Consider the following 26,587-nt stretch of genomic DNA (forward strand, 5'->3'; position numbering starts at 1 on the left):
TTTATTTATGTATGTATATGGATGTATGTGCGATTGTCTATGTGTTTCTGTGACCCCTACGCTGACCTTTTTCCCTAGTCACTGCTTGGGTCTTAAATTATTCATGTGTGTGTGCAGGCTATGTGCATTTGTGCATGTGTGTGTGTGGAGGAGACGGTCTGTTTCTGTGGCTCCAGTAATCAGCCTCCTGCTCCCAGCCCCAACACCTGTTCTCCAATTAACATGCAGCGTGCTGGGGCCCACTCGCTGCTATCGCCCAGCCACTGCTTTCTACCCTTTTTTCTCTTTTTCTCTCACTCTCGGCACCACACTCCCTTCCTCCCTGCCTCGCCTTGTATCCGTACTTCTGCACATCCCTCTTGCTCTTTCTGTTCGCTCTCACACGCACTTACTTTTCCACTCCTTATTGCTTAATTCCCTTGCTCCTCTTCTTTTCCCCTCACGTTACCATCTCCACCAACACCCCCTCCTTTCCTTTAGCCTGTCTAATTTTGCCATAATTAGGCGGTGTCATTAGGACACCTACCCAAGCACAAGGGAGTTTGCAATTCCCCAAACGGCCCAAACCCCCTCTTTTCTAATCTCCTTTCCATATTGTTTCGGTTTTCTCTCCCCCTTCTCCTCCTGCTGCTGCTTCACCCCCCCCTCCGCCTCCTCTTCTCCCTAATCCTGATTTGAGTGAAAGGAGAGAGAGGAGATCACAGCTGATCCATAGGGAGGGGTGAAGGGATAGAGGGTGGAGGGACGGAGGGATGAAGAGGGCAAGGGCAGTCGTTGACAAAGAGATGACTCTTCAGTTGCAGATCGGGGAGAATTATCTAATGGCCCACCGCCTGCTGTGTCTAATAGTTTTACAATTGTGTAATCTTAACATTGTTGAACTGCTACGCTCACAGGCCTGATGTGACTCCTCTGATGGCAGAGTGTCTTAGCGTTGACTGATGGACTGGCTTGTTCACCGATTTGTTTGATGATCGATCAATAGACAGATAGATACATTGATTCTTCTGGGCGCATCACCATAAATCTTCACTAACTCCCTTCACTCATGCAATCAGTTTTTTTGATGTATTTACCTTGTATTTACACTCATTTCCTTGTGCATCAAAAGCATGTGGTTAGGTTTAGAAAAAAAACCCCAGAATGATTTGGCTCAACATTAATACCAGAAACAAACTCTGGGCTCTCGGGTGAAAATCTGGGCTTTGTTGGGCCCCATCATCTCCCTTCACACCTGCTCCGTCCAGCTCCAGCTATTAACTCGTTACCATCAGTGTTTTAAACTGATGCCATCCAGCAGCATATTACACCGTCACAAAAGTGCCTTTGTGCATCAGTGTCTGACTCCGAGATCACTGACCAAGCAGAGGTTGTGGATCAGTTGGTTTGCTGTTTGTAAGACAATTAATTGACAACAGTTTTGATAATCAGTTCATTTATCAAAGCACAGAACTTATTTCAGAAAATATTTCATGTGTCCAGTTCCTTAAAAGTGAGAATTTCCCCCTTTTCCCTGTTTTATACCTTAAAGTTTAATCAATTTACCCTTACAATAATCAACATAACAATCAAATTAAAAAAGTAATTTACCTCATGTATAAAACATGCATTTCCACAATTTTTTGTTACTGTCTGTGTAAAGCTCCTCCACTCTGAGAAGTATTAACCCAGGCAGATCTGTTAATGGCGGCATTATTGCCATGCTGACCTCTGACCTCTGAGAAACTATATAGGTTCTGGGCCAAAGCTGGCCTCTGTATTTATGAGTGAACCATGGTTTTACAATGGAGACAAGCAGATGTCAGTATTAGTATTAGACTGTGCGGTTTGGATGGGAGGGGTCAGTGCTTAGAGCGAGTGCGTGCTTTTATATTTGGCTAAGAAGCTGAGATCAATAGTTGGTCAAAAGGAGTGTGTGGAGGGATCCATCGCACAGCAAGAGCCTTGTGAGGTGGGGGGGTCGGAGAGGGGGTGATCAATGGCAAGCACTATCTCACTAATTGATCGTGTTTCCAAGAGGGGTCTTTTTTAACAAGCCGGCGCTCAGAGAAAAGAAGAATAATCAATAGGAATTTTCCAATGTTGTCAATACGACGCTTCCCTCCCCTCGAGTCAAAATGAGCTCACAAAGGCGTGTACATTCTTGAGCACATTAGCTTTTGATATTTGAATTCTGAACTAAAAAACAAAACAAAACAAAACCTTTGTCTTTATGCTTTTTTTTAAAGGGTTAATTTTGCCTTCTGAGCTGATCATTTTACTATATGATTAGTCCGGGGCCCTGACTTCAGATGTTGGGCTCCAAGATGAATCCATTACTCTTAATCTCAGGTTGCGGGTTGTATTGATCTGTTTGTAGTCTTGGTTCTAGTTATGTGCACGAACCACAGCTTTGTCTCCAACTAGTCAGTGCAGGGTTTTGTTTTGTTCTTCAGTCCTAATCGATGTGCAGATAGCTTTAGTTTCAGCTCAATTACAAAAATCCCTAGCTGGATGTTTATTATTGCACATATTATTCGTTAAGATCTTATGGTGATGTTAACTCTCAAACGTATTTTTCCTGCAAAAAGACATCTTCCAGTGTGGTAACGTATGAACACACATGCACACATGAGTCTCACCTCTGCAGTGCAGTAAAACTATAGGTCTTTTTTTAATAGTTTTTTACGGATTAACACTGTCTGGACAGTTTGACAATAAACTATTCAGATATCATTTGTTGCTGGTATGTAAATGTCTGTGGTGTCTCAGTCTGACCATCTGTTAGCCCGTCCACCTGCTCGTCTTAAACTAATTAAAAGAAATAACAGTATATGATGACGCTGGCCACTTCCGTCTGAGCCTCACTAACAGCAGGAGAGATAGTTTCTCCTTGTTCTGCTAATGGAGGGGAACACCAGCCTCCTCATTCTTCAGCTTGAGCCCAAAAGAAAATAGAAGCTTCAAGTCTTTGGGAAAGGAACATTAAACTATCAGCCAAAGAATAAATGCAGTAACATTTGTTGGACTGTGTCAAGGGTCGAATTCCTCCCCTTTCCCAGATGCATACTCACGCACTGCCGCCAAGTCGCCCTGTTAGGTCATCATATATGCACTTGAGAGTTTTATGTGTGAGACAACAATGTCATTTTAGGAGATTGTTTCTCATACTCCAAGTATAAGATTCTCCTTTAGCTGTAGAGTTGAACTCATACTGCAGTTTCTCTGTTGATCCTGGCGTGCTGTACCTGCACACCCTTTACCTTTTCTTCCACATAGTCTTAAATATGGCTTGTCTAAAAGTCTTTTAAGAGGTGAAAATCCTGACAGGCGTGAACTATTCAATCTTTTAGCCAAGAAACAACGAAAATCCAGTGAAATGGAGCAAGTTTTAATTTCCCTTTGGTTTGTTAAAAATATATTTTACTCTGAAGCAGGATGTCAAGGCACAACAAATCATCTGAAAGGAGGACATTATAAGAGAAGTAGCTGAGAAAAGACCATAAAATGGTCTCTGACAATAACTTTTGTGGATCGCTATCCTCCTCCGACATCCAACTTACAGAGGATGTGGAGGAGGCGCTTTTTTAATCCTCCATTTGAGTCTCTGGCGGCTGACAGAGCTGCAGATGATATTGGCAAACTTGTTGCAAACTGACACTTACAGACTCATCGTCAAGAAAACACATTTTCATTGAACTGGATAAATAAGCATTGATGGAGAAACACCGTTTTCTAAGTCAACACAGTATTGAAAAACGGAATGGAATTTGTTTTATGAGAATATAATAATACATTACAACCTGATACTGATACTGATACTGAAGGTATATGGGTGTTTTTTTATCCAGGCCAAGCTGGCAATCCATTTTTTTCATTTGTGAGCAGTCAGTGGATATGATACTGACTCACTTAACTTTATGGCATTTAAGTACTAGAATGAAAGGTGTTGTTATGGTAACCTTGAGGTAAATATACCTTTCATATTATGATATGATGTATGACTGTAATGAATATCATACCAGTCAGTAGTGGTTAGGTTTAGACACATAAAATACTTGGTTATGGTAAGTAAAAGATCATGTTTTGGCTTAAGCTATCAGCTTTTGGAGGCACAAGCCTGGCTGGAAATGCAATGTCTAGGTAGTGATGTTTATTGGCACTATCCACTTTGAAAAAACAGCAACAGGCTGTTAAAAACATCAAATTCTGGTGGCTAAAAAGCTGCTGCAAACTCATCAATGACTTGCGAGAACACAACCAGTTTTGTTAAGGTCACACCAAACTGACGTCAAAGACCTAATGGTAACAAAGACCGACTATTATCGCCTCTTGTCAGCTGTGTCCCAGCCAAAATGTTGCACTTGAACATACCTTAAAGACAACAGCCCATGGCCAACCGGGAAACATACATATGGTCAGCAGAAACGTGCAATGCCAGCATTTTCTTCTGGCAATTTGGCTGCGAATATCTTCCACCCAATCATTTGTTGTGTTGGATATTACACTCACGCTGTTATGAGCAAACTCAGTTGATGGGATTCACTCCACAGACTGATCAGGCCGTAGTGTTGCTTGATTGATCTCACAATGTGAAACATCACATTTATACTAATATTGTTATGTATGCATAAATTACCTATGTGCCACACATACATACATGCACAGACACAAAGTCAGACACACTGGTCCCTTCAGTCCGCTGTCACAGGTCTTTCCCTGGTGGGGTACTACTGTCCAGTCCCTCCAGACCCCCTGTCAGCGAGCCCCTCAGGCAGGGGGCCAGGCAGCGTGGCGACAGGGCCCTGAGGCTCCAGTGCACACCGCCTCACACAGCGGAGCGGCACACAGGCTGGACCACTGAGCAGCTGGCACAGGACCGCGGGGATGGCTCCTCCCTTGGGGCAATGCAAGGAGGAGAATGACACAAAGACAGACAGGGAGAGACGAGGCAATGTCTAGAATATCAAATCCACTGACAGGTACTGCTTCAAACAGTGAGAGCCTCACTCAGAGTTAGACTGGTGAAAATGAGTTCAGGGACCTCTTGTGGGGCCCGAGCTTTCTGCGACGTGCTCTCACGTGAACTGGGACGATCCCAGACTCCAGTGTGCACAGGAAGTGTATAATGAGTGGTAGGTTATGAGCTGAGTTTGTGTTTGGTCACCTTTGCTCTGCTTCGGCCAGTGTTAGCTGTTGTGGCTTGAACTCTGACACGAGGAGTAGGCCCGGTTTGTTTTCTTTGAGAGAACCTACCGAGGGGGCAGTCGGAAACAGAGCAGGAGAAATGTTTTGAGAGGAAATGGGAATGGACTACCAATAGGCTAATGTGGAGGAACAGCAGGGGGACTTTTAGAGAGGGTGGGATGCTGAGGGGATGGAGGGAGGCATTTTAGAAGTTTTGAGTTGCAGCTCAATGGCACTCTGAAAGGCCTCACACTCTCAAAGTAGCTGGGGCGAACCCTCTCATTTGTCTGGCCACTAATAGGGTTCACCTTTGGTTGAGCGGTGTAGAGATTAAGTAGGAGCACTCAGAGGATCAGAAGGGGGCAGATTAGAGTGATTTAGAGGTGCTTCACATTGCAGGCAAGTGAGCGGTATATGGTTGTGTGTGTGTGTGCGTGTGATTTCTGTTTGCGGGTTTATTTTTCATGTGAAATTCCTGCATTTGCTATTTATTTTGTAAGAGGATCCTGTATCAGTATAATCAGGATCTCGTGTGTGTGTGAGTGTATGTGGGTGTGGAGTCAAAGGCCAGCTAGCAGTGGTATTTAGGAACAAGGGCTGTTTTCTTTGGCTGGTTGCTGCTGATGTGGGTGGAGCTGTTAGTGTGTGTGTGTGTGTGTGTGTGTGTGTGTGTGTGTGTGTGTGTGTGTGTGTGTGTGTGTGTGTGTGTGTGTGTGTGTGTGTGTGTGTGTGTGTGTGTGTGTGTGTGTGTGTGTGATGGCCTGTTAAGGTCTTAAATTTCACTAATGACTTAACAATGCCCCCTGGTGCTGAGCTGGCCCCGCTGGCCACCTTGTTTGTTTGTTTGTCTATTTATCTGGAATCTGGACGGACTAGATTTCTCCTAGGAGTTACATTTCTCCAGAAATTGTCCAGCCTTTCAGTTTTTGAGAACATTCCCCAACACTAATATTTACACATGTGCAGTATTTCTTAAATAAAATGTGATTAAGTGTCCTTGTTGGCTTATGCTTGAGGCAATAGTTATCCCTCCTGTGGGACATGAAAAAGGCAAGGATATCGTTTAAATACAGTTTTCATACAATAGATCTACATTTTAAAAAACATCAACTTGTGCTGTAAAGCTGTTGTTGGCAGTGGAGGAAGTATTCAGATCCTTTCCTCAACTAAATGTACTAATACCACACTGTAAAAATCATCAGTTAGTGGTAAAAGTCTGGCATTGAAACTGTTATTGAAGTAATCAGGAAAATGTATTAAAAGTAAAAGTCCTCATGTTTGAGAAGCTGGAACCTTGAAATCTTATTGCACTGAAAATGAGGTAAATGGTGATTAAAAAAAGAGTTATTTAATTAGTTGATTCATTGTTTCATGAGCACTTGTATATTTCAATATGATTTGTGGGCAAAAATCTTAATTTGTAAAGTAATTAGTTACTAAACTTAAAGATATTTGTAGTGGAGTAAGAAGCACAGTTTATCCCTCTTAAGTGTAGTGGAACAGAAGTAGAAACAGAAGTAGAAAGTGGCATGAGATTGAAATACACAAGTAAAGTAAAGCCACTTGGTAGAGTGGGCGCTCCATGTACAGAGGCTGTGTCCTCACCGCAACGTGTCCTCACCACATCTCTCACACTTTCACTCTTAGTCTGTCCTGTCCATTAAATCTGTACTTAAGTACAATACTTGATTAAATATATATATCAGCACTGGTAGTTGATAAGTTTTGTTTAAAAAATACTTTTTTTTTGCTGAAACTGTCTCTATATTCACACAGCTCTAAATGAGACAGATAATTAGTGAAAAAATACTCCTCCTGCGTCTTATGACCTAACTGCATGTGAATGAAGACACTCACTCAGTGCTGAGGAGTCTTTAACGCAGCTGTCAGTCATGTCAATCACTGCTCATGAACTGCAGTCAGACTATCGAACTCTGCGGCACTGATCATATATAAATCGAGTTCCTGTTACTGCATTGCCTATTTCTTGCCTCAAACATGTTTTAGTGTACTGTTTGGCTTTAAAATTAGAAAGTTGGTCTAGCCAGTGGGCGGTGCTTGGTACTTTGGTCGACTGTATCCAACATGGCGGCCAGGTCACAAACTTTCTAAAAAAAAAAATTCACTAAAATAGTCACTAAAATACATTTCTGTACAAATTTGAGCTAATAAAAAGGCAATTTATTAACAGAATCTTAATTCATATTTGATCAGCACTGCCTAGTTTGACAGTTTGACTGCATTTCATTAGCGGTGATTGACATGATTGACAGCTGCTTTAGAGACTCTTCAGCTCTGATTGGTTGTTGTAGATGCTCCACTGTCAATCCCAGTGAATGCCATAAGAAGCAGTAGGAGGCAAAACGTGATATTATTCAGATTCATATCTCATATACTTCTTACAGGACAGTTTCAGCAAATCTGTCACACAGTTAGTGTCACAGAAGTTACCAGCTGTAGCTTTAATAGCACCATGCTAACAGAAGACGATGGCACAGGGTGCAGGATAGATTTGTGCACTGAGATGCTGATACTAAAGTTAAAGCACAGCAGAAAACGTTGCTGGCTCTTTTGTGTTTTTCTGGCTGAATCATTAATGCAACAGATGTTGTGTTTTCCTCATCATGGAGGAAAAGTTAAAGGGAAACAGAAAACAGCAATTGCAATGTCACTATAAACTTTTGGCTTCGTGTGTAAGCACGTGTGTGCGTGCGTGTGTGTGTGTGTGTATGTGTGCGTAATGGTCCTGATGAATCTGTCAGGGCTGAGGGCAGGGGGTGATGTGACTGCTGACAGGCTCCCAGCAGGCATGCTGAGAGCCCCAACAGTCAGCGTGCCCTCCTTTCAGCTTCCCCACCACCCGGCTCCCCTTCTCCTCTCCCAGTCCTCGGCTCCACACATTTGCTGTGTATTAGCCACGGACAGTAAATTACCGCACCCTGGACCTCGGAGTGATTCCATTCCCATCTCTTCACACGTTCTTCCTCTTCTCCTCCTCCTGCAGCACCATTATCCAGCTCACCTTCTCCTGCGTCTGTCTATCTTCCCTCCTTTTTCTCTCGTTTTGATCTATTTCCCTCCCCCTGTCTGTCATATTCGTCCTGGCTCTTCGACTCCCTCAACCCTGTCAGATTTCTCTCCCCTTTCTGTCTTTCTCTCACTTCTGTTATACTTCTCATCCTGCGTTCTTCTATTGTGTCACGCTACACAGCGTTCCCTCCCTTACACATCCCCTCCGCTCCCCCTTTGCTTTCTTACAAGCAGGTCCCTGTTGTCTAGGCTTCACAGGTTTCTATGCTGCTTCTCTCTCTCTCTTTCGTCCTCCTTCCTACCCCCCCCCCCCTCCCCTCCTTCTCTCTCTTTCTGGAAACAGATGTTGTTTGTCAGATCTTATCATTACTGGCTAATTAAGAAGACATCTCTTCTCCTTCTGTTGTTGCTTCTCTTTCCTCTCCTCTCCCTCTCGGTGGCATCCATCCCAGATTCATTGTTCTTCTTTGAGAGAGGTTCGGGTCGAGCTTTGATGTACGCGTGTTATTGGTAAATCTGATTAGTGGCTGATTGATTGAAAGGGTATCGAGGATACGAGATTAGTGTTGGTGTATTGCAGATGACCTCCTGGTATGTTTGAAATCTATTCAGCTGTAGATGGGTGCTCCGTGTCTCCATTTGACAGTTGAGAGTATATTTTGAATCCTCGTCCCTCAGGACACACCGAGCATGCTGGGAGAGGTGAGGCCACTGATGGGACTTCTATTCCCCGTCCTGGTTGTGAATTCATGTTCTCCAGACTCTGAATATCTATCCATATCCATCTATTTGGCAGGCTGACCGCGGTCCCCTGTGGCCAAGCTTTGTATGCAATCTATGCTTTTGGCTGAGCTCGGGAGACTGAAACATTAATTCATTTTAAATTGTCAAGATGCACATTTAGCAGCTAGCGAGCTGGTATGCAGTAAAACACTAAAGCACCCAGGAGAAACCTCGTTGAAACACTCGAGTGCCTCTTGTGTACCCTTCCCATCATTCTGCTTTCCTCCCCTCAGCCCTCTTTCCCTCGCAGCGCCGCCGTACCTCAGTCACTTTTGCGGTGGCAAGCCTGAGGGTTTTACAGCGCTACCAACCTCTATAAATCAGTGCTAGTGGTTTAAATGTTTGGCTTTGTCACAGTTCTCAAGTTTAGAGGCGGGGTGGGCTGGGGCTGAGGTTGCAGGGGTGAAGCCAGCCTGGGAGGCAACAGAGAAGAGGCCAAGAGGGGCACAGCCAGTCCACCAGGCAAATTTATACAAAGCTGAGGTCCCCATGTGCTCGCTGTCTGCCTCAGACTATACCTGGAGTCCATCAAAAAAGACAAGATTTATGATTTTCTTTTTCTTTCTTTTTTAAATTGAGTGAATATATTATAGCCGAGTTTACTGATATCAAACAGAACTTTTCCTGGTTTCCTGCTTAAAAGAATGTAATGTTTTGCTTTTTGTTTTATTCAGCAGACTTCTAAACTTCTCAGATATTACTGTCAATCTCTCAAGAAAATATGTAACATGATGCAGTGATTCTTGATGGATTGATTCATCTCAGTTGCACTTCAGTCAACATCACCATCATCAAATCCACCGTCAAACTGTCCAAATACATGAAATAAGCACGCTGTTGTTTATTTTCTGGAGGGGGTGACAGTCAAGATGGAATAAGTTCACTTGTATGAACAAAAATTCTTTAAAACTTGCTATACAAGATCACATTTTAAACATTTAAAGCTTCTAGCAGAGAATAAGAATTTTGCTTCTTCATGTGTCTACTTGGAGGAAATTACCACAACTACATGTTTCCCTGCACAACAGAGACTGTAAACATGGTTCCTGTGTAGTGTTGATATGAAATACATAAAAATGTATAAAGTAAATCACATTCATAATGTGTGTAAATATCAAATAACAACATAAATAATGATTATGGCAGTTAAAGTTACATCATGTCTGTACGCAAGCAGCCAGACAAGAACTTTGTCTGAATAAAATACATATTTTTTAAAATCTAAACCAGTACTTATCTGAATGACAAGACTATGAATCTGAAATTTGGTTCCCACTTTTAGTAGCTTTCAGTATTCGATACAAAATGCTGCAGTGACTATAAAAACAGTCGATACTCAGCCCCTCTGATCAATAGATTGATATTTCACCAGTGGTGAAGAGGAACTAAGTAGGTCTACATTTATTTAATTTCTTCACTTAAGTGCAATTTTTAGGTAGTTGTTTTTATATTGAGTAAATCCAGGGTGTAACATTTTACATTGTACTTATAAACTTAAAAATAATGGACATAACCACCATGACATCACCCACTGGTTTGTGGACTTCTGTTTTGAAGCTTCAAGTTTAGAATTTTGTCCATCATCAGCTTGAATGTTTGGAGCCAGAAGTGACCAAATCGCATAAAGTATGTCACTTAAAGTGGTCGCACCTTTAATTATGCAGAACTTAAAGCCTAAGTCACACATGAGGATAAGTGCTGATGTCGCTGAGAGACTATCAGACATTAGGGTAATGCATCGACCAATCGTTTGCTTCTGTGACAGTCTTGTAAAAATGAGGAAAACTGCAGCTGTTTTATCAATGACTGAGTGTGCGTTAGACAAGCTGTTACAAAAATGGGAAAAATGGAGTCAGTTTGGCTGTGAGCTGTTTGCTGTTGAAAGGCGAGTGAAGCTGATGCCACAGATATCCTGTATGTTTTCAGAGGAGGAGGGGGGTTAGGCTGGGAGGTTGGTGTGAAAGGTCCTGTGGTGGTATGCGACAGAGGGGGTATCAGTTCGTGGAGGGTTTTCTGTGCCCCATTAGCAGTGTCAAAGGTCATGTGCCCCGGGTGTTAACCCTGGTGACCAGTCTAGCTTCCAGTCTGCCAGGGGACTCGGGTCCAGGGGTATTTATTACTATCCCCCCCTCGCCTCCCCGCTCCATCCCCCAAACACAGCTCTCCCCATGGAGGAAAACAAAACACCTCCACCCCCCCACCCCCCCAGCCGTTCCCCGGCCCGGGTACATGTACTAATTGGATGCATATCCATACACTGATGCATGATGACCCATCTGTGGATTTGTGAAACATTCTTAGGTCAACACTGGTTTATCCAAATCTTAGCACATAGCCGTGAGCCGCAGTGTGTTTTTGTCCCATGACTTACATGTTTTATTAAAAATCCGCCTGCGCGTGCAAACATATGACTTTTATGCATTTGTTTTTGAGGCATCGTTTTTGCAAATTTTTGCATGATTGATTGTTCACACATGCTTGGTATTTGTCTCTGTGTATTTTCCTGTGAAATCACGCGTGAGTGTGTGTGTGTGGTTTGTATGGCCGGCGTGTGACATATGCATGCATACGTGCACGTATCGGGGCCTGCTGCATGAGTTAGTGCTCTCAGTGTGTGAGTGTGGCAGAGGAAGGCCCTCAGCATGTCAGTATGTTTTAATGCTTCACATCTGGTTTCCTAATTTTCCTCCCACCCTCCCTGCCCTCCCCTCAGCTCCCCTCCACTGCGATGTCAGGACACTGTTTTGTTTTTTCAACGAGCAATGGGGGTGGTGGAGGGGATGTCTGATGAGTGATGGCCCTGAATACAGGACATCAACATTCTCCCTCCCTTCCTCTGTCTTTGCTTTCCCTTCTTTTCTATCTCTCTCTTCCTCAATTGCTTTGTCTCTCCTATTTCATACAATAAATAGTTGAGCATTATGGGTTACATAAATGAAGAGAAGCATCTCTTTGCTGAGCAGCAGGGCATCAATGTCCACTGCACAAAAAATTATGACCTCCTCCTCATTCTTTCCCTTAAATTTTCTCCTCCCATATTTTTGTATTAAAGCATAAATTTGTCATCTTTGGTGCAGCACCCCCCAAAAAATGGAAAACCAAAGCCAAAATCCCAGAAAAGCAAACAAGTGGAGAACATTTTCTTGCTGTGCTGCTAACTAACTTGAACTCTGCATAAAAGCCTTTTTGCATCTCATGCTTCAAGAGCTGCTGCAACCAGTAAACCTTCATTTACAATGAGCACAGAGGGCGATGTGTTTTATGTCTATGTGAAAAGGCAGTTTATGTCAACAGTGATTAGTGCTGATGAATGCCTATGAAAATTTTTGTTAGGGGTCCTGTGCTGCTTAGGTGCTCGTTGCATGATTAAGGCCATATGTAACACACAGTGTGTAACACTTATGTGTAACAGATGCCCCAACGGACAGAGAAACGTGAAACTGAGGGTCGGCGCAGAGGGGTGAAATATTTACAAAAACTGCATTTCTGCTATTGTTTTTAGTGTCGTGACTTGCTGATTGGTCGTTGAACTAGTTTTAGTTAAGCGTGTTGTCACCACTGGGATGGCAGCCTCACACTGCGAGGCCTGTGTTTAGTCTTGGGAACTGAAGCAGATGCAGACAAAGGGGATTGGAGGTCTTCACAGAGATGCAGAAGTGAAGACAGAAGAGAAAAAAACAGACTCCCTGTGGTGCCGCAGTGGAAAATGATCCCAAGGTTTAAGACTTGGGTCTATGTTTTGTTTGTGTTTCCTGTCTTAAGTGTGTCTGTGGAGGGTAGATGTGGGAGATAAAACTCTGGTTTTATTGCTGGCCAGAGAAAAGTCTAATAAATTCAATTACTTCTTTAATTTGTCATCACAAAAAAAAAAAGCACGAGGAGTTTGCGCTTAAGTTTCAGTGTGATATTTGTTAGTAATTTAATGTCACAGGAAAGTTGTCTTGTAGATAATCTATATTTTTGTTTACAGTCTTTCAAGCTTTATTATTAGCAAATGCAAACCATATCATTTATTAACTTATCTGATAGTTTAGAAGTTGAAAGGGGTTTCCCAATTGCTTCATTTGCACCATGTTACTCATTTAACAGCATTTTAAAGAAACAGAATCACCATTCTACGCCTGCTTTACACACTAAAATATTCAGTGAATGTAAAGAACAAGGCACACATTAAATACAAACACACCCAAGCTCGTGGAGTTCTTTGAAAATAGCCTTTCTCTACAATTTCTTTGTGACATGAAGATCACCTCCAATTCTTTGCATGTTCTCCTCATCTCTTCCCCCTGGATGGGGAGGTGTGTGGGTGTATTACATTACCAAAACAAAAACAAACAACAGCAATATTAAACTTTTGCAACCACAATAGAGGAGGGGATAAAAAACAGAGGGTCCTCGACTTCTTATTAATTATGCAAGATTAGTCTAATTATAATTCAGCAAATGAATGTGTGGCAGAAGGTGCGAGGCGACGGGGCTGGGAGATTTGCATGTTAAGTGGGCAGGGGGAAGCGGCTAATGCATGCTAATATATGCGTCAATGTCTCGCTTTAATTTCAGCATTTGCAGCTGTGTGCGTCCGAACTGGGGGGTGAAAAGTTGACTCAATGGGTTTTTGGGAGGGGGGGGCAAAGGTGGGGGTGTCTGTGTGTTAGAGTGTGCATGCATGCATGCATGTGAATGTGTGTTTCTGTGTGTGCGTATGTGTGTGTGTGTGAGGCATCTGGTGTCATACAAACAGGGAATGATGAGAAGAAGTCAACAAACAAGGTCAAGAACCCTCAGAAAGTGCACAAAGCCCGAGATGGATGTAGACAACCCCTCAATTAGGGTTGTGATATCGCTATCCGAGACATCACTGCAAGTTTTATCATGTCAGTCACTCAAATGAATGATGACTGCTGGTTAGATGGACATTAAGAAGTATTTCATTGCTGGAAAGATAATTAAAACTGGGCTGCCTATGCAGTAGAAAGATGCAGATACTTTTGAGACTGGTGCTACATGACCAAAGAAAACGGAGAAAAGGGGCTGTAATATCTGCTTTACCTCAAGAGGTAGAAAACCTACAACTACCAGAGTGCACTGCGCATGGATGGACCAATAAATGCTCCTGCTAGTGAGTGATGTAATGTGAACTTGGTGGGTTTTTTTTCCGAGTTGCGGATGGAACGGTTACATTATTTGCCCACTATCAGTGCTCGATCAGCCCCGTTTTGCTCCAGGAGCATAAACCCTTAAGCAATGAAGTGTTAGGTTAAAAGAGAGCTGATTAAAGTTGGAATTCGGGTACGATAAATCCCAAGATAAATCACATTTTCATGTATAATAAATAAAGTAAATGGATAAAGAGAATTATTGCCACATTTGACCTCATATTTAATTAATACAGATGATTGTTACAGAGCTAAACTAACTGTGGTGTTTGTGGGTTTCGGAGGGGGCGTGATGTGTAGGTTTCAAATGAAGCGTGGCTGTAGCTATACATGTCTCCTTTTTCCAAAGGAAACTATATGGCTTATGTTTATGAAAACATTTAAAGTGAGAAATAGGAAACACAGTAAGACAATCTTAGTTTATATTTGAACAGTGTTGCTTAGTTTTACCATTTGATCTCGGTATTTTCAGCGTCTGTTTTTACAGTACAGGAAACTGTATGGCACTTACTTCCTGTTTCCAAATTCTCCTATTAAATAAATCTATATTATAGCTAAACAGTTAACTATATGTTTCTGAAAGCATTTTAGGCAATGTGGTATCAGAATATTGATTTCTAATATATCAGCACTGGCTAGTATTACCGTTTGATCAGAGTTTGAGAGAGCGACAGCTCTCTCTCCTGCCTCTGTACTCTTTGTTTCCATGGTGGCGGGCATACAAAATTGTAGAAGTACAATCTGTAGTTCCAGCAGCAGCCTAAGTGGATTTTAGCTGAAAGATGAGCATGGAGATCAGGGTGCAGATACTATGAGGGAAGTTTACCACTTTTTCCACTTACTGCCCGAAATGTTGTGATACAAAATTGGCTTTTAATGAAAAAGAAAAGTATCCAACAAACAAGTGGCAAGGAAACTGTCGTGACTAAACCACAGCCAGTCCATTGACATGGGTACTGAAACCAAAAATGTGGTCCTTGTGCGGACTTATCCTCTTCTAAATGAATGGCTATACTCTTTTAAAATGAGCCATAATATAAGAATCATTGCCAGGATAAAACATACATGCAGCATAACCCCCAAAGGAGGCAGTAAAATGAAACAGAACACTTTTGATTATGGTCCTTCTTCAGAGGCAGGAAAAAAACGGTATAAGTTCCCTTGTGCAGCGTACTGTATATATAGTGCTTTTAAATCATGTCAAACTGATACTGTCATGGGGTCCAACTAGCACATGTAAGGAAAAGCCAAACTGATGAGGAAAAAAGGAGGAGAAGGAAATGGGAGAGGCTACAAATGTGCACTTTTACATGTTTCCACCCAAAACTGAGGTCTAGCGCAGCTTTTGAGGTTGGAGGTCCGAGCTCTCACTGATAAATTATAATCGCCCTGTGCCAACAACAATATTGATTGTCCTCTGAAGAAATAGCTCAAATCAAGAAATATTGGACACACTGTTGGAAGCGAGAGCTAGTTTGAAGCCAGGTCCTGATCGCATGGGAGGAAGCTGGAGCGAGTGATGGAAGAATAGCGAGTAAAAGCTGTCAGAATGAGGGAGAGATTAGTATTCAATGGGAGGGTTCAGGGCTGTGGGGCCAATATGAAGTTCCTCTCCAAACAACCGCTCTCCATTAAGATGACTTATATTTGCAGAGAGCACAGTGTGGGTGGGATTGGAGCTAACCAATGTAGCCTAAAAACGGCAGCGGCATTTTTCTCCAGCACTGTTGTTGTTTGTTTAATTGGAGCGTTAATGGATGTGTTTTTCATTGGCGAGACAGAGTTGTGTTCTCTGCAGAGTGAAGTGGACATCTGGTTTGAGGGTTGTATATTTGCCAGTTGCCATAATTTTACCACAACATCACTTCCAGGTTCATTTTTCCTCTTCTTTTGATTTAACACACGTCTTCTGCCTAATTTCTCGGCACCGGGAGATTTGTGTGGATCCAACAGCCTCGTCTGCACCTGCCCTCTTTATATACTTTCCCGCATCTCACCTTGCCAAGTCTCCCTCCTCGCTGTATTTCAGTGATGGAATGTGTTCTTGTTGTTGCCTTCTCTCTTTCCCATCGCTGTCTTTGCCTCTCAGCATGGGGACTTTGGGATTGCGGCAGAGCTGCGTTGCCATGGCAGCGGGCTGTGTTGCCGAACTGTGTTCACCTGGGATTTGGAGTCTCTCTCCGTAGTCTCCCTCTCTCCTATTTATTCCACCTTTCTCTCAGGTTTTCTTTGGTGTAGCAGAGGCTATCAGCACCCCGCTCTCTCTCAGCTCCTCTCAGTCTCCACAGCCTATCACCCTCAAAAGTACACTCACATACGTAATGAGACACATATACTTGAAAACAAAATTCATGTCCATACCAGTGCCTGTGCCTCTATCACTGCCTTCCTCTTTCCACCTCCTCATTTCACTTTCTCTGTTGTTGTCTCTACTTCGTTCCCTCTCCATTCCCATGTGGGGGTTCAAATACGGCATTGCGGGATACCACGGTCCCCTGAGTCCCCTGCATACATCAATGTCTCCAGTTTACTTTGAAACACGGCAGCGCTTTTCACTGGACTGTGCTTCAAATCCTCATCACTTGATTTAAAGTGTAATAACATTGACTTTAATACTAAGCTAAACAGCTGGGATTCATGTCAGAGCTCTAATCATATAGATAAGCACACATACGTGCGCGCACGCACACACACACACACACACACACACACACACACACACACCATCACCATCCTTAGGACCTGTCTGAAAAATAATGAATGTCTCTTTTGACTGCCCGCGTAGAAAATAATCATATATGCTGTTCTTTCATGCGATTTCTTCATCGCCGATGTACAAACATGTGTCCTCTTATTTACCTTTGCAGGTTTTTCTTGAAGTTTTTCCTGAAATGTAACCAGAATTGTCTGAAGACGGCAGGAAACCCGAGGGACATGAGGAGATTTCAGGTACGAAAAAGATGGAAAAGGAAATGCTTGTGTGTACTTTTGGGTGAGTGGACCTGAATTTAGAAAAAAAATGTTTACAGTCATGCAAAACATACTCCTGTCATGACCCTCCATGCTAAATGAATGCCTAAGCCTTTGAAAACTTAGCAAATTGTCTTAATTTCTTAAAAAAAAAAACACAGGACCAAAGCAAGGAACAACTCAACAAGAAATGGCCCAAAAGTTAGCAAGAAATTGGTCAAAAAAATTACAAAGAAATTACCTGAAAATAAGCACACAAAGAGAATGCAAAGAACAAACAATAAAAATTCTTAGAAAATGTCCCCAAGAAAGTGCAAAAAAATGTTTTTTTCTGTAGCATAATTTTAAAAACAATATTAAGAGATTTATAAATGTAGTTTTCTGCCACCATGGACTTTGTCAGCCTATTAGTGTGCATTATGCATGGTAGGTGTGGTTTCATCTTTCTAAAACATTTTGACCTGATGGACATCCAGGTAGGATTGAAACACAATCACCCTCTCTCAAACATAGTTTTCTGGACATTTTTCCTTTTGTTTTTGATAATACTTAATAATCCCTCCCCTCCCCAAGAAAACTGATGTCGATCCAGGTGTTAAAGCATTAATAGTTAATTTCCTTTCTGTTCAAATGTCTTAAACTCTCACATAGCAAAGCTCTGGAAAATATTTTCCAATGTAATGCATAGGAGGAGGCAGTTTGAGGTTAAAGTTAAAAATCAATAAGGAGTCAGAGAGACGGAAAGACAAACGAAAAGGAGCTAGATATGTGGGAGACTTGGTCGTTGGGGTGCTGGGGTGCAGGAAATAGGTTGAGGTGTTTCAGGAAGTTGTCAAGAATTGAGTGATTGGCTCCAGATGGAGGAGGTCATGCTCCGTGACCCAGGAAGTGGTCACAGGGGACACTCCCGCCCCACTTCCTCTGCCGTCTTTCAGCACCAGCGGCCCCTGTCTGGCATTCTCCTTCTCTCAGCCAAAACCCTCCGTCCCTTCCCGTTCTTAACGTGCTCCCTCTGTCTTCCACCATGTTTGCTTTAACTCCTGCGACGTGACACATGCTGAGAAGTTATGAGCACACGGGGCGCTCCAAGACTCTCATCTCTGGGTTAAAAGGTGATCAGAGCTGGACAGGAGTCTGCTGCTTGATCGATAATTTACAGTTATTTTCCTTTAGGTTCCCCTCCCTTTCCACCGCCTATAGCACATATGCTTTTTCTCCTTTTCTTTCTTATGTTCCCTCACCTGCAAAATTACTGCCATGTGTTTATTTCAAAGGGAGTGCAAGGTTTTATCTTTTAAAAAATAAACATTATAAATAGTTTACTATTTAATTGGAAATGACTTTTCCTCGCTAGCAGAGTCCCTCTACCTCTAAAAAACATGCTTTAAACACAAACTCATTATCACGTTCAGAAATAGTATCACATCAACACTCATAAATATCAACAGAGAAAAAAACTACAAATATCCTCTCATTAATTACAAGTGTGTCGACCATGCAAGGCAGATGTGGGAAGGGACACACACATGCTGCGGCCAGAAAATCAAATTAGGGCCACTATATATCATCCACTGCTTTAACGGCCGGCAAAAATGGGAGATCTGGTCCATATGTTTGGTGTCATTGAAGGATCAGGAGGAGACAGCGATGAGCCTGCTGCATGCTGTATGAATCAAAAAGTTAGGCAAGAGGCAGTGGGGAGGCCATATGGAGAGCTGATGGAGGAGTGGAGGGGTGTACGGGCAGTGTCATCACCAGAATGCAGACATATTATGAAGAGCCCAGCCATGTCACATTATCCATTTAGAAATATTACTATCACCTGTATGCCGAAACAAATTGTCGCTGGGGGATTTTTTGCTGTTGTAACCGGAGATTGTGACTCGCAGCATGCTGTCCAAGTAGAGCACACACACTCATGTATCTTCCTCCTCTCTTACTTTTAGGTGGTCCTGTCCAGCACTGTGAGTGTAGATGGCCACGTCCTGGCGGTGTCCGACAACATGTTTGTCCACAACAATTCAAAACACGGTCGAAGGGCTCGCAGGCTAGAGCCAGGCGAGTCTGTGGAGAACACTATGGAATATGGTGAGACGCTGATGCTAAAATGTCACACCCCATTCATCTTTTTTTCTTGTTTTATTACATGTCTGCTCCATCATTCACACTCAGAAACATTATGCATACTGTAACAACAGGTACTCGAGTTGCTTAATGTCCATTCATAATCACCGTGATACATCAAACATAACCAGTGGTGCTACTGAGGTCATTAACTGAGCTAATTAATGCATTAATTAAATACTTGTCTTCACATACAGCAGAGATGATAATAAAATCTGATCTTAAATCCATTTCTTTAGGCATGAAGAACAAAATTAAATTCCATTTCCTGTTGAAAATTAAGATGTCACATTTGTCTCGAAACAAGAAACACACATTCAGTCTTACTGTGGTGGAAAGAACTGTAACTTGGTGATTTCAATCGAGTACTCAGTACTTTGGTTAATTTTACTGATAATACTTATATATATATTTTTTTAAATGTAGGGCAGAGTATTTAGACACTGCTGGGGCGCCTGGTGGCTCAGTGGGTAGAGCGGGCACCCCATGTACAGAGGCTGTGTCCTTGCCGCAGCGGCCGCAAGTTCAATTCTGGCTTTGGACCTTTGCTGTATATCTCTCCCTCTCTCTCTCTCCCTCCTTTCACGCTTAACCTGTCCGATCACTTAAAGGCAAAAAGACACTGCTGAATTGCTACTTTTACTTAAAGGGACAGTTCACCCCTAATTAAAGAAATACATATTTTCCTCCTACCTGCTGTCAATCAGTCTGGATTAGTTTGGTGTAAGTTTTTGAGTGTTTGAGGCAGCGGTTGTAGAGATAGCTGTCTTCCCTCCAATGTAATGGAACTAGATGGCTTTCAACTTGTGTTGCTCAAAGTGCCAAAAAATAAATTTGAAAAACTCAACATCAGTGTCCACAGACCTAGCTGTAGGACGTTTATGTAGGAACTATTTTCTTTCCACTTAACTAAACCAACCAACTGTATCGCTGTGCAGAAGGAAGCGTCCATTCACTGCTAGCTCACCTAACTCCACTGAGCTTTATAACATTACAGCCGAGCTGAAGAGGATGGCATTGTTTCCATCTCGCGCTGTCACAAACACGTGCCTCTCGTCCGTGAGCAGATGCATGCTTCCTCCTGCACAACAGAATGTTTTGTTTCTCTGACATATTTATATGATGTCAATTTAGCAACTGGTGTAACAAAATTTGCTAACTTTTGGAGTTGTGTATCCGACTTGGGGAAGTGTTCATATGAATTTTCCCAGTGAGGAACTCATTTTTGACTGTCCCTTTAAGTAAAGGATCTTAATAATTTCTCTACCTCCGTGCCTGCGTACTGTGTACGCTGTATTTCACTGGAGCTTTTTTACTGCTGTACATGATTGCAGGTCATGTGATGTTTGACCTACATTTGATATGGATGACACTCTGCTCTTCATGCAGTTTGTGCTGTTATTCATGGATAAAGGCCACATAAATAGACTTAAGTAGCCATGAAATAATGTTAGCTTTTTAATTTTGGCCTGAACAATGTCTGAAGTAAATAGCACTATCAACACTTTACCCCTGACACAGATTTGAAGCATGCCCTATCCACTCTTCTTTCAGTTGTTGTACATCCTGCGTTGAAACCCTCAGAGTAACTAACCTCTGCTTTGCTCTCGTGTCCAGCCACCCCGTGTATCAAAGCCATCAGCCCCAGTGAGGGCTGGACCACGGGCGGGGCCATGGTCATCGTCATCGGGGAGAACTTCTTTGACGGGCTGCAGGTGGTGTTTGGCAGCATGCTCGTGTGGAGTGAGGTAGGAGTTGTCTCCAAAACATCTCACTAATGATAGTACAGTCTGAAGCGTATTTTGAAAAGATATATATAGCATATGGCTTGTCTCATTATTTAGATGATTTATGGGTAGTCTACACAAATTAATCTTTCCAGAGTATTGTGTTAGCCTAAATATTTACAAGGCGTGTTGGGGGGATTATTTGTGACATGATTTTTGTCCTGTTCCTCAGCTGATCACGCCGCATGCTATCCGTGTCCAGACGCCCCCTCGACACATTCCCGGGGTCGTGGAGGTCACACTGTCGTATAAATCCAAACAGTTCTGCAAGGGAGCACCGGGTCGCTTCATCTACACAGGTATCTAGACATCAAATTTTGCGCCCTGTTGAGACCTCACAATAACACACACGCTTTTAAAATGACTTTAAAAGTCTTTAAGAATGAGAATTTACTGAACTTTACTCAAGATTTGATTTTCAGTGTCTGTTTCCTTTTTTATTAAATTTCAGCCCTAAATGAGCCAACTATAGACTACGGTTTCCAGCGCCTTCAGAAGGTCATTCCTCGACATCCCGGCGACCCAGAGAAACTAGCCAAGGTTAGAAACTCCTGAATAAAAGACTTAGCCGTGCTCATGATGATTTTTCCGGGACCATGCATGCTACACGCTTATCAAGATGTTAATGTAACAAAATCTGTTCTTTGCAGGAGATCCTCCTGAAGAGAGCGGCCGATCTCGTGGAGGCCCTGTACGGCAATCCACACAGTAATCAGGTAAACAGCAACTGCTTTGGCACAATATCCCAAATACTTTGAAATTCCATACTGGTATATATAAAATATGCATGTATTTAAAAGACTAATAAAAAGTGATTTTGCATGTTTTAACCAATTAAAAATTTGTGGTGTATATGCTACATTACTGCTGACCATTTTCCAAAACATACCATTAATGAATAGTCTGGCTTCTTATTTTCAAGGCGGTTACTGGTTTTCCCTTCATTTCAGTAACTAACTTGGGTTTGAGACCTCCTTGAGATAGTTAATCCTTCAGGGTGAATATTTAGAGTATTTCTTAAAGAAGATAATATAGTTCAAAGCAGATGATACATTTCTCAGTTATGCTGCATTTCCACTGCATGACCAGCTCGACTCGGCTGAACTCACTTTTGGTACTGGGTCCTTCTGTCTGTTTTGGTTACCACTGCAAATAGTACCCCCTCCATTTAGGTGCGATTCTCAGCTGATAGAAGTGTCATGGTGATGAACGAAACTGCTGTAACATCCTCAACATGAATTCCTACATTGGCAACCAAACACTTTGTATGCACTTCACGTCACTTGTACAGCATAGCTTTGTGGGCTGCCATATCTTAAAGTCTGGATCAGATCAAAAGAATACTTTGGGACGAGTAGGACATAATTTGCAGACTATCTCCTGCACACTGTGTAACTTGCAAAAGAAATAAATTTATTGCATCAGCCTGATGAAGGTCTTGTTACTAAATCTTTGCAAAAAATATTTATTTTGCAAGTAAGACTGTCTGTGGGAGTTTGTCTGCAAATTAAAGTCTGGGTCAACATAAAAAAAAATAAAATTAGCTGTTGTTATTGAAGGTAGCTTGGCTATTTAAAAATGTTGGATTTGTGCAAATGTCTCGTGCGGGACTAGTGATGATTCAAGTGACAATTGTCTCTGATCAAAGAGGTCTGCTGGTTCACCATGATTTAACTCCACCTTCTATTGTCAGCTCAGCTCACTTAAAATTTCAACCGAGGTGGTACAAAAAAAGTCCAAGGCACTCTCTGAAACTTTATCCAGTGGAAACCAAAATGGAGTGAGTAAAGTTGAGTAGAGCTGTGTCAAACCATACAGTAGAAATGCTGTACTATTGTGTCAGGAAGCTTCAACATCTTACATCTGATTTAAAAGTGTAGTGGACTAATTGGACATACTGTAGCTAAGACATACTCAACTTTAGGGATTTGGTAATACTCACCAACTTCCTGTAAAATCCTGATGGCCTAAAGACTGCACCACCTGGCCTCTTTCTGTATCTGTGACACTGATAATTTACTGTGTCATTGTACGTCCTGTAGGACATGCTGCTGAAACGTGCAGCAGACATCGCTGAGGCGCTCTACAGTGTTCCCCGTCCTCACAGTCAGCTGCAGGCGCTGCCCAGCTCACCGGCCCATGGCAGTGTCATGGGCCTGGGCTCCTATCCTTCTCAGTTAGGCGTCAGCATCGGGGAGCATGGACAAAGCAGCCAAGGTGAGCAGAATGAAACCAATTACTACTTAAGATTTTCTTTCCACTAATGAAGCTCAGGACTGACCCAACCTTTTCATTTTGTACCTCAGGTTACATTCGAAATTCAAGCAGCTTGTCTCCAAGGGGTTACCCATCAGCCTCCACTCCTCAGCAGTCAAGCTACGGGGGCAGCGGAGGGATGACTGGAGGCTATGGGACAGTTCCCATGACCAGTCTAGGTGTTCCAGGCTCTCCTGGTTTCAGCAGTGCCTCCCCCACAGGCTCTCCCTACAGTAAGACCTTATAATGATCTAATACATACTATGCTGCAGGCATGATGGGTTTTTTTTTTTGTGGCAAACCTGAAAGTTAGCATCGTCCAGGTTTCCTCAACAGTGTTGTGCTTTTCTTATTGCAGAAAATGAGCTCTGCTGCAAAAAATTTTAAGATACTTACACATTTTGTTTAGCAATATAATCTTAAGCTATAAACTAACAACACCATGGTCACATGACCTCAGCATCACCACCACAACAAGGCAGCGTTCAGCATGATGACATAAATGTCCCCTACAACCTTTGTAGTCTCATTTAGCCACTTGTAGCAACTGCCTTTCTAACGACATGTAAAAGCTTCAAATTCATTAGGGAGGAATTTACTGACGTATTTTATGTTATAAAACGAAATCCCTTAAGCTTTTGTTAATGACAGACCTTAAAGGCCAATTCACTGCGTCTGTGAAGGTCTGATTTGGTCTGTGTGATATTACTGTCATCATCTACCGAAGTCATTGAGGTTTCTATGTGGACGTCCATGTCCAGCCCATTTTTTGTGACCACAAGGACTATCAAGCCAGCAGCTGCCTCACCAGTTAATTTTTAAGTTGAGTATTTGACAGACATTCCCTCAAAAACCTAGCAGCATTGTCTGACTTCACTGTCACCTGATGTCAGTGGCCCTCCCATTTTGACTGCCTGGGACTGACATGGACGGTCAACTGTACTATAAATAGAACTGCATCCCTGTGACCATAGCTATCCATTAATGTTCAGTGTGGTAAGTCGGTCTGAGCCTTCATTTAAACAAAAAAACAATTCAAGAAACCCGTTGACTTTGAGACAAGGGAGCTACAAGTGCAAAAATGCTACACGTTTAGGGGTTTATAAACTCATTCCTGCAGCGCTGTATTTGTGTGCTAAACCAAACATTTCTGACTCAGCTGTGATATTCAGACCTTAGACTGACTGTTCGACTCTCTCTCCAACAGTAATGCCCTCCAGCCCAACTATACCCGGAAGCTCCAGCTCCTCATCGTCTCTCTTGCCTTTCTCCTCCTTCCCGTCTGCTGCTAAACAGAAGAGTGCTTTTGCTCCCGTCCTCAGGCCCCAGGGCTCCCCCTCCCCTGCCTGCCCAGCCTCAGGGGGGAACAGCTTCAGAGGTAGCCATCCAACTCACTATCTGACCCCCCTGTCTGAACTCACGAATGCAGTCTAACCCCTTGTACTAACCGCTCGAAAGCTTTGACTGAACAAGACAGAAAGAAAAAGTTGCTGGATGTACAATAATGCAAGACCTGATTGATTAGAATCATAGATTTTGTATATTTTTTTCTCTCCAGCGATGACGGGCCTGGTTGTTCCCCCGATGTAGCAAAGCGCCCACCCCAATCTACCCCAGACCACTGCTTCACTTAGCCCCTCTTTTGGCATTAAGAGGGAAGGGAGAATGGAAATTTGATCTCTAGCGACTATGTATAACTTTCCCTCCTGAACCCGAACGCCGTTTCTTAGTCCTTTTTTCATCCAGGCAGATGAAACAGGACGGGGGGACGAAAATGTCCAAAGACCAGCCATCTACTCCAGAGGCAGAGCACATTACTTCACCCACAACTACAGACACACAAAGCCTCTTAGCTAACAGCGCCAGACGGGACCATATATCGCTGTGTGTGTCATGAAGCATCTGCATTTTTTGAAAGGAAACAAGCTTCAAAAGTGTCTGTATTTACCTCCAGCCTGCTGTCACATGCAGTATCTGAATCTTCAACAACCTGCCCGAACCTCGGCCAGAGACGTACGGGACACGTTTGAGAGAGCACTGACGGACAACTCTGATAAAACGTTGCAGCTCTAAGAAGCAGGGTGCTATTTGTCTGTGCGTGGACACCTTAAATGGCATGCGTGTACACTGTCTGTGAGTTAGCGAGAGGTTTTTTTGTAGTAGATTTTTTGAAGACAATTTACATTCCAGAAAAATAGACCCTTTATTTTTTGTTCTGATCTCTACGGTTTTACAAGGGAGAACTCTTTGTTTCGAGGGTTATTACGAAAGGAATTCATATATTGATTTATTTAAGAACAAGCAATTTAACTTATTATAGGTAGTTTAGGGAATAATATAAACGTGTTTTTATAAAGTGGTCCTTTTCCAACTTTTACTGAAATGAAGTTATCTCAACAATTGCTAATTCATTTGCTAAATGATAATAGAGAATTGACTTTTTTGGGTGGACAAGATAAGCTCAAACATGTCCCAAGTTTTCAGGTTCTTGCATAACAAAATCTGACTGTTATGCCCGCATCTAAAAGAGGTTATTGTCCTTGTGTAAAGGAAAAATGTTAGCTAGCCTTATCCTTTTTAATTTCACTTATAATGCATGCTTTGTCACACCGATGCCCTGATATTATTTCATTCCACATTGCAAAGTTGAATTTATATGACTATAGATTTTACAGTTTCATTATAAATGTCTCAACCCAGTACAGGTCTCTAGTCACTATGCAGTACAGGAAATGAAAGCACAAACTGCTCAATTGAAAAGAACGAGGCGTATTAGGTGTTCATGAACCCATGTCATGCTGTTCTCACTCACTGATTTCTATCATCACAACACAAACTTCATTCTCAGGACGTGAAAACAAAGAACACAAAGAGTCGATGAAATCTTTTTCAAATTTGTTTTTAGAGTTTGGTTAATTTTATTTATTTAAAAAATAACTATTAGCAATTTAATATTATGTTGTTTTTTTTTGAAGCCATCCTTGTTTGAAACGGTACAAAACATGGTGCAAATGTGATTTGTATATCTCAAGGTGTAATTATATTTTGTGCTCCAAATAAATAAGAAAAAAAAGTCACTGATGTTGGTTTAAATGATTTTAGTTCTTAGGTGAATTTAAGTAGTTTCTCTCACACACACACACACACACACACACACACACACACACACACACACACACACACACACACACACACACACACGTTCCTGGACATTTAGATTTTCCTCCATATATCAGAGCTGTGCTGGATCTATTTTTGACTGTGCCCATCACCTGTGTGCTCGTGCAGCTTGCTACACTGTTTTGTATACATAGC

At 42.3% G+C, this 26,587-nt stretch overlaps 1 protein-coding gene across 4 annotated transcripts in view; it reads left to right on the plus strand.

Annotated features, from left to right (window-relative positions):
- The window catches only part of ebf2 (EBF transcription factor 2), a 38,301-nt gene extending 11,971 nt beyond the window's left edge, over nucleotides 1-26,330 (plus strand). For 2 of the 4 annotated variants that reach the window (XM_088076755.1, XM_088076757.1), the window contains exons 7-16: nucleotides 17,003-17,084; nucleotides 19,052-19,193; nucleotides 20,847-20,977; nucleotides 21,189-21,315; nucleotides 21,468-21,556; nucleotides 21,667-21,732; nucleotides 23,059-23,233; nucleotides 23,323-23,505; nucleotides 24,480-24,650; nucleotides 24,831-26,330. In XM_088076755.1, coding sequence (XP_087932881.1) covers nucleotides 17,003-17,084; nucleotides 19,052-19,193; nucleotides 20,847-20,977; nucleotides 21,189-21,315; nucleotides 21,468-21,556; nucleotides 21,667-21,732; nucleotides 23,059-23,233; nucleotides 23,323-23,505; nucleotides 24,480-24,650; nucleotides 24,831-24,862 — 1,198 coding nt within the window. In that variant the 3' untranslated portion in view covers nucleotides 24,863-26,330. Of the gene's footprint in view, nucleotides 1-17,002; nucleotides 17,085-19,051; nucleotides 19,194-20,846; nucleotides 20,978-21,188; nucleotides 21,316-21,467; nucleotides 21,557-21,666; nucleotides 21,733-23,058; nucleotides 23,234-23,322; nucleotides 23,506-24,479 lie in introns of all 4 variants that reach the window. The other 2 variants (XM_088076753.1, XM_088076754.1) reach the window with 1 other exon arrangement.
- Nucleotides 26,331-26,587: the final 257 nt, after the last annotated feature.

This window comes from Plectropomus leopardus, chromosome 4, assembly GCF_026936395.1.
Source record: "Plectropomus leopardus strain MGB_pleo_1.0 chromosome 4, ASM2693639v1, whole genome shotgun sequence".
Classification (NCBI taxonomy): Eukaryota; Metazoa; Chordata; class Actinopteri; order Perciformes; family Serranidae; genus Plectropomus; species Plectropomus leopardus.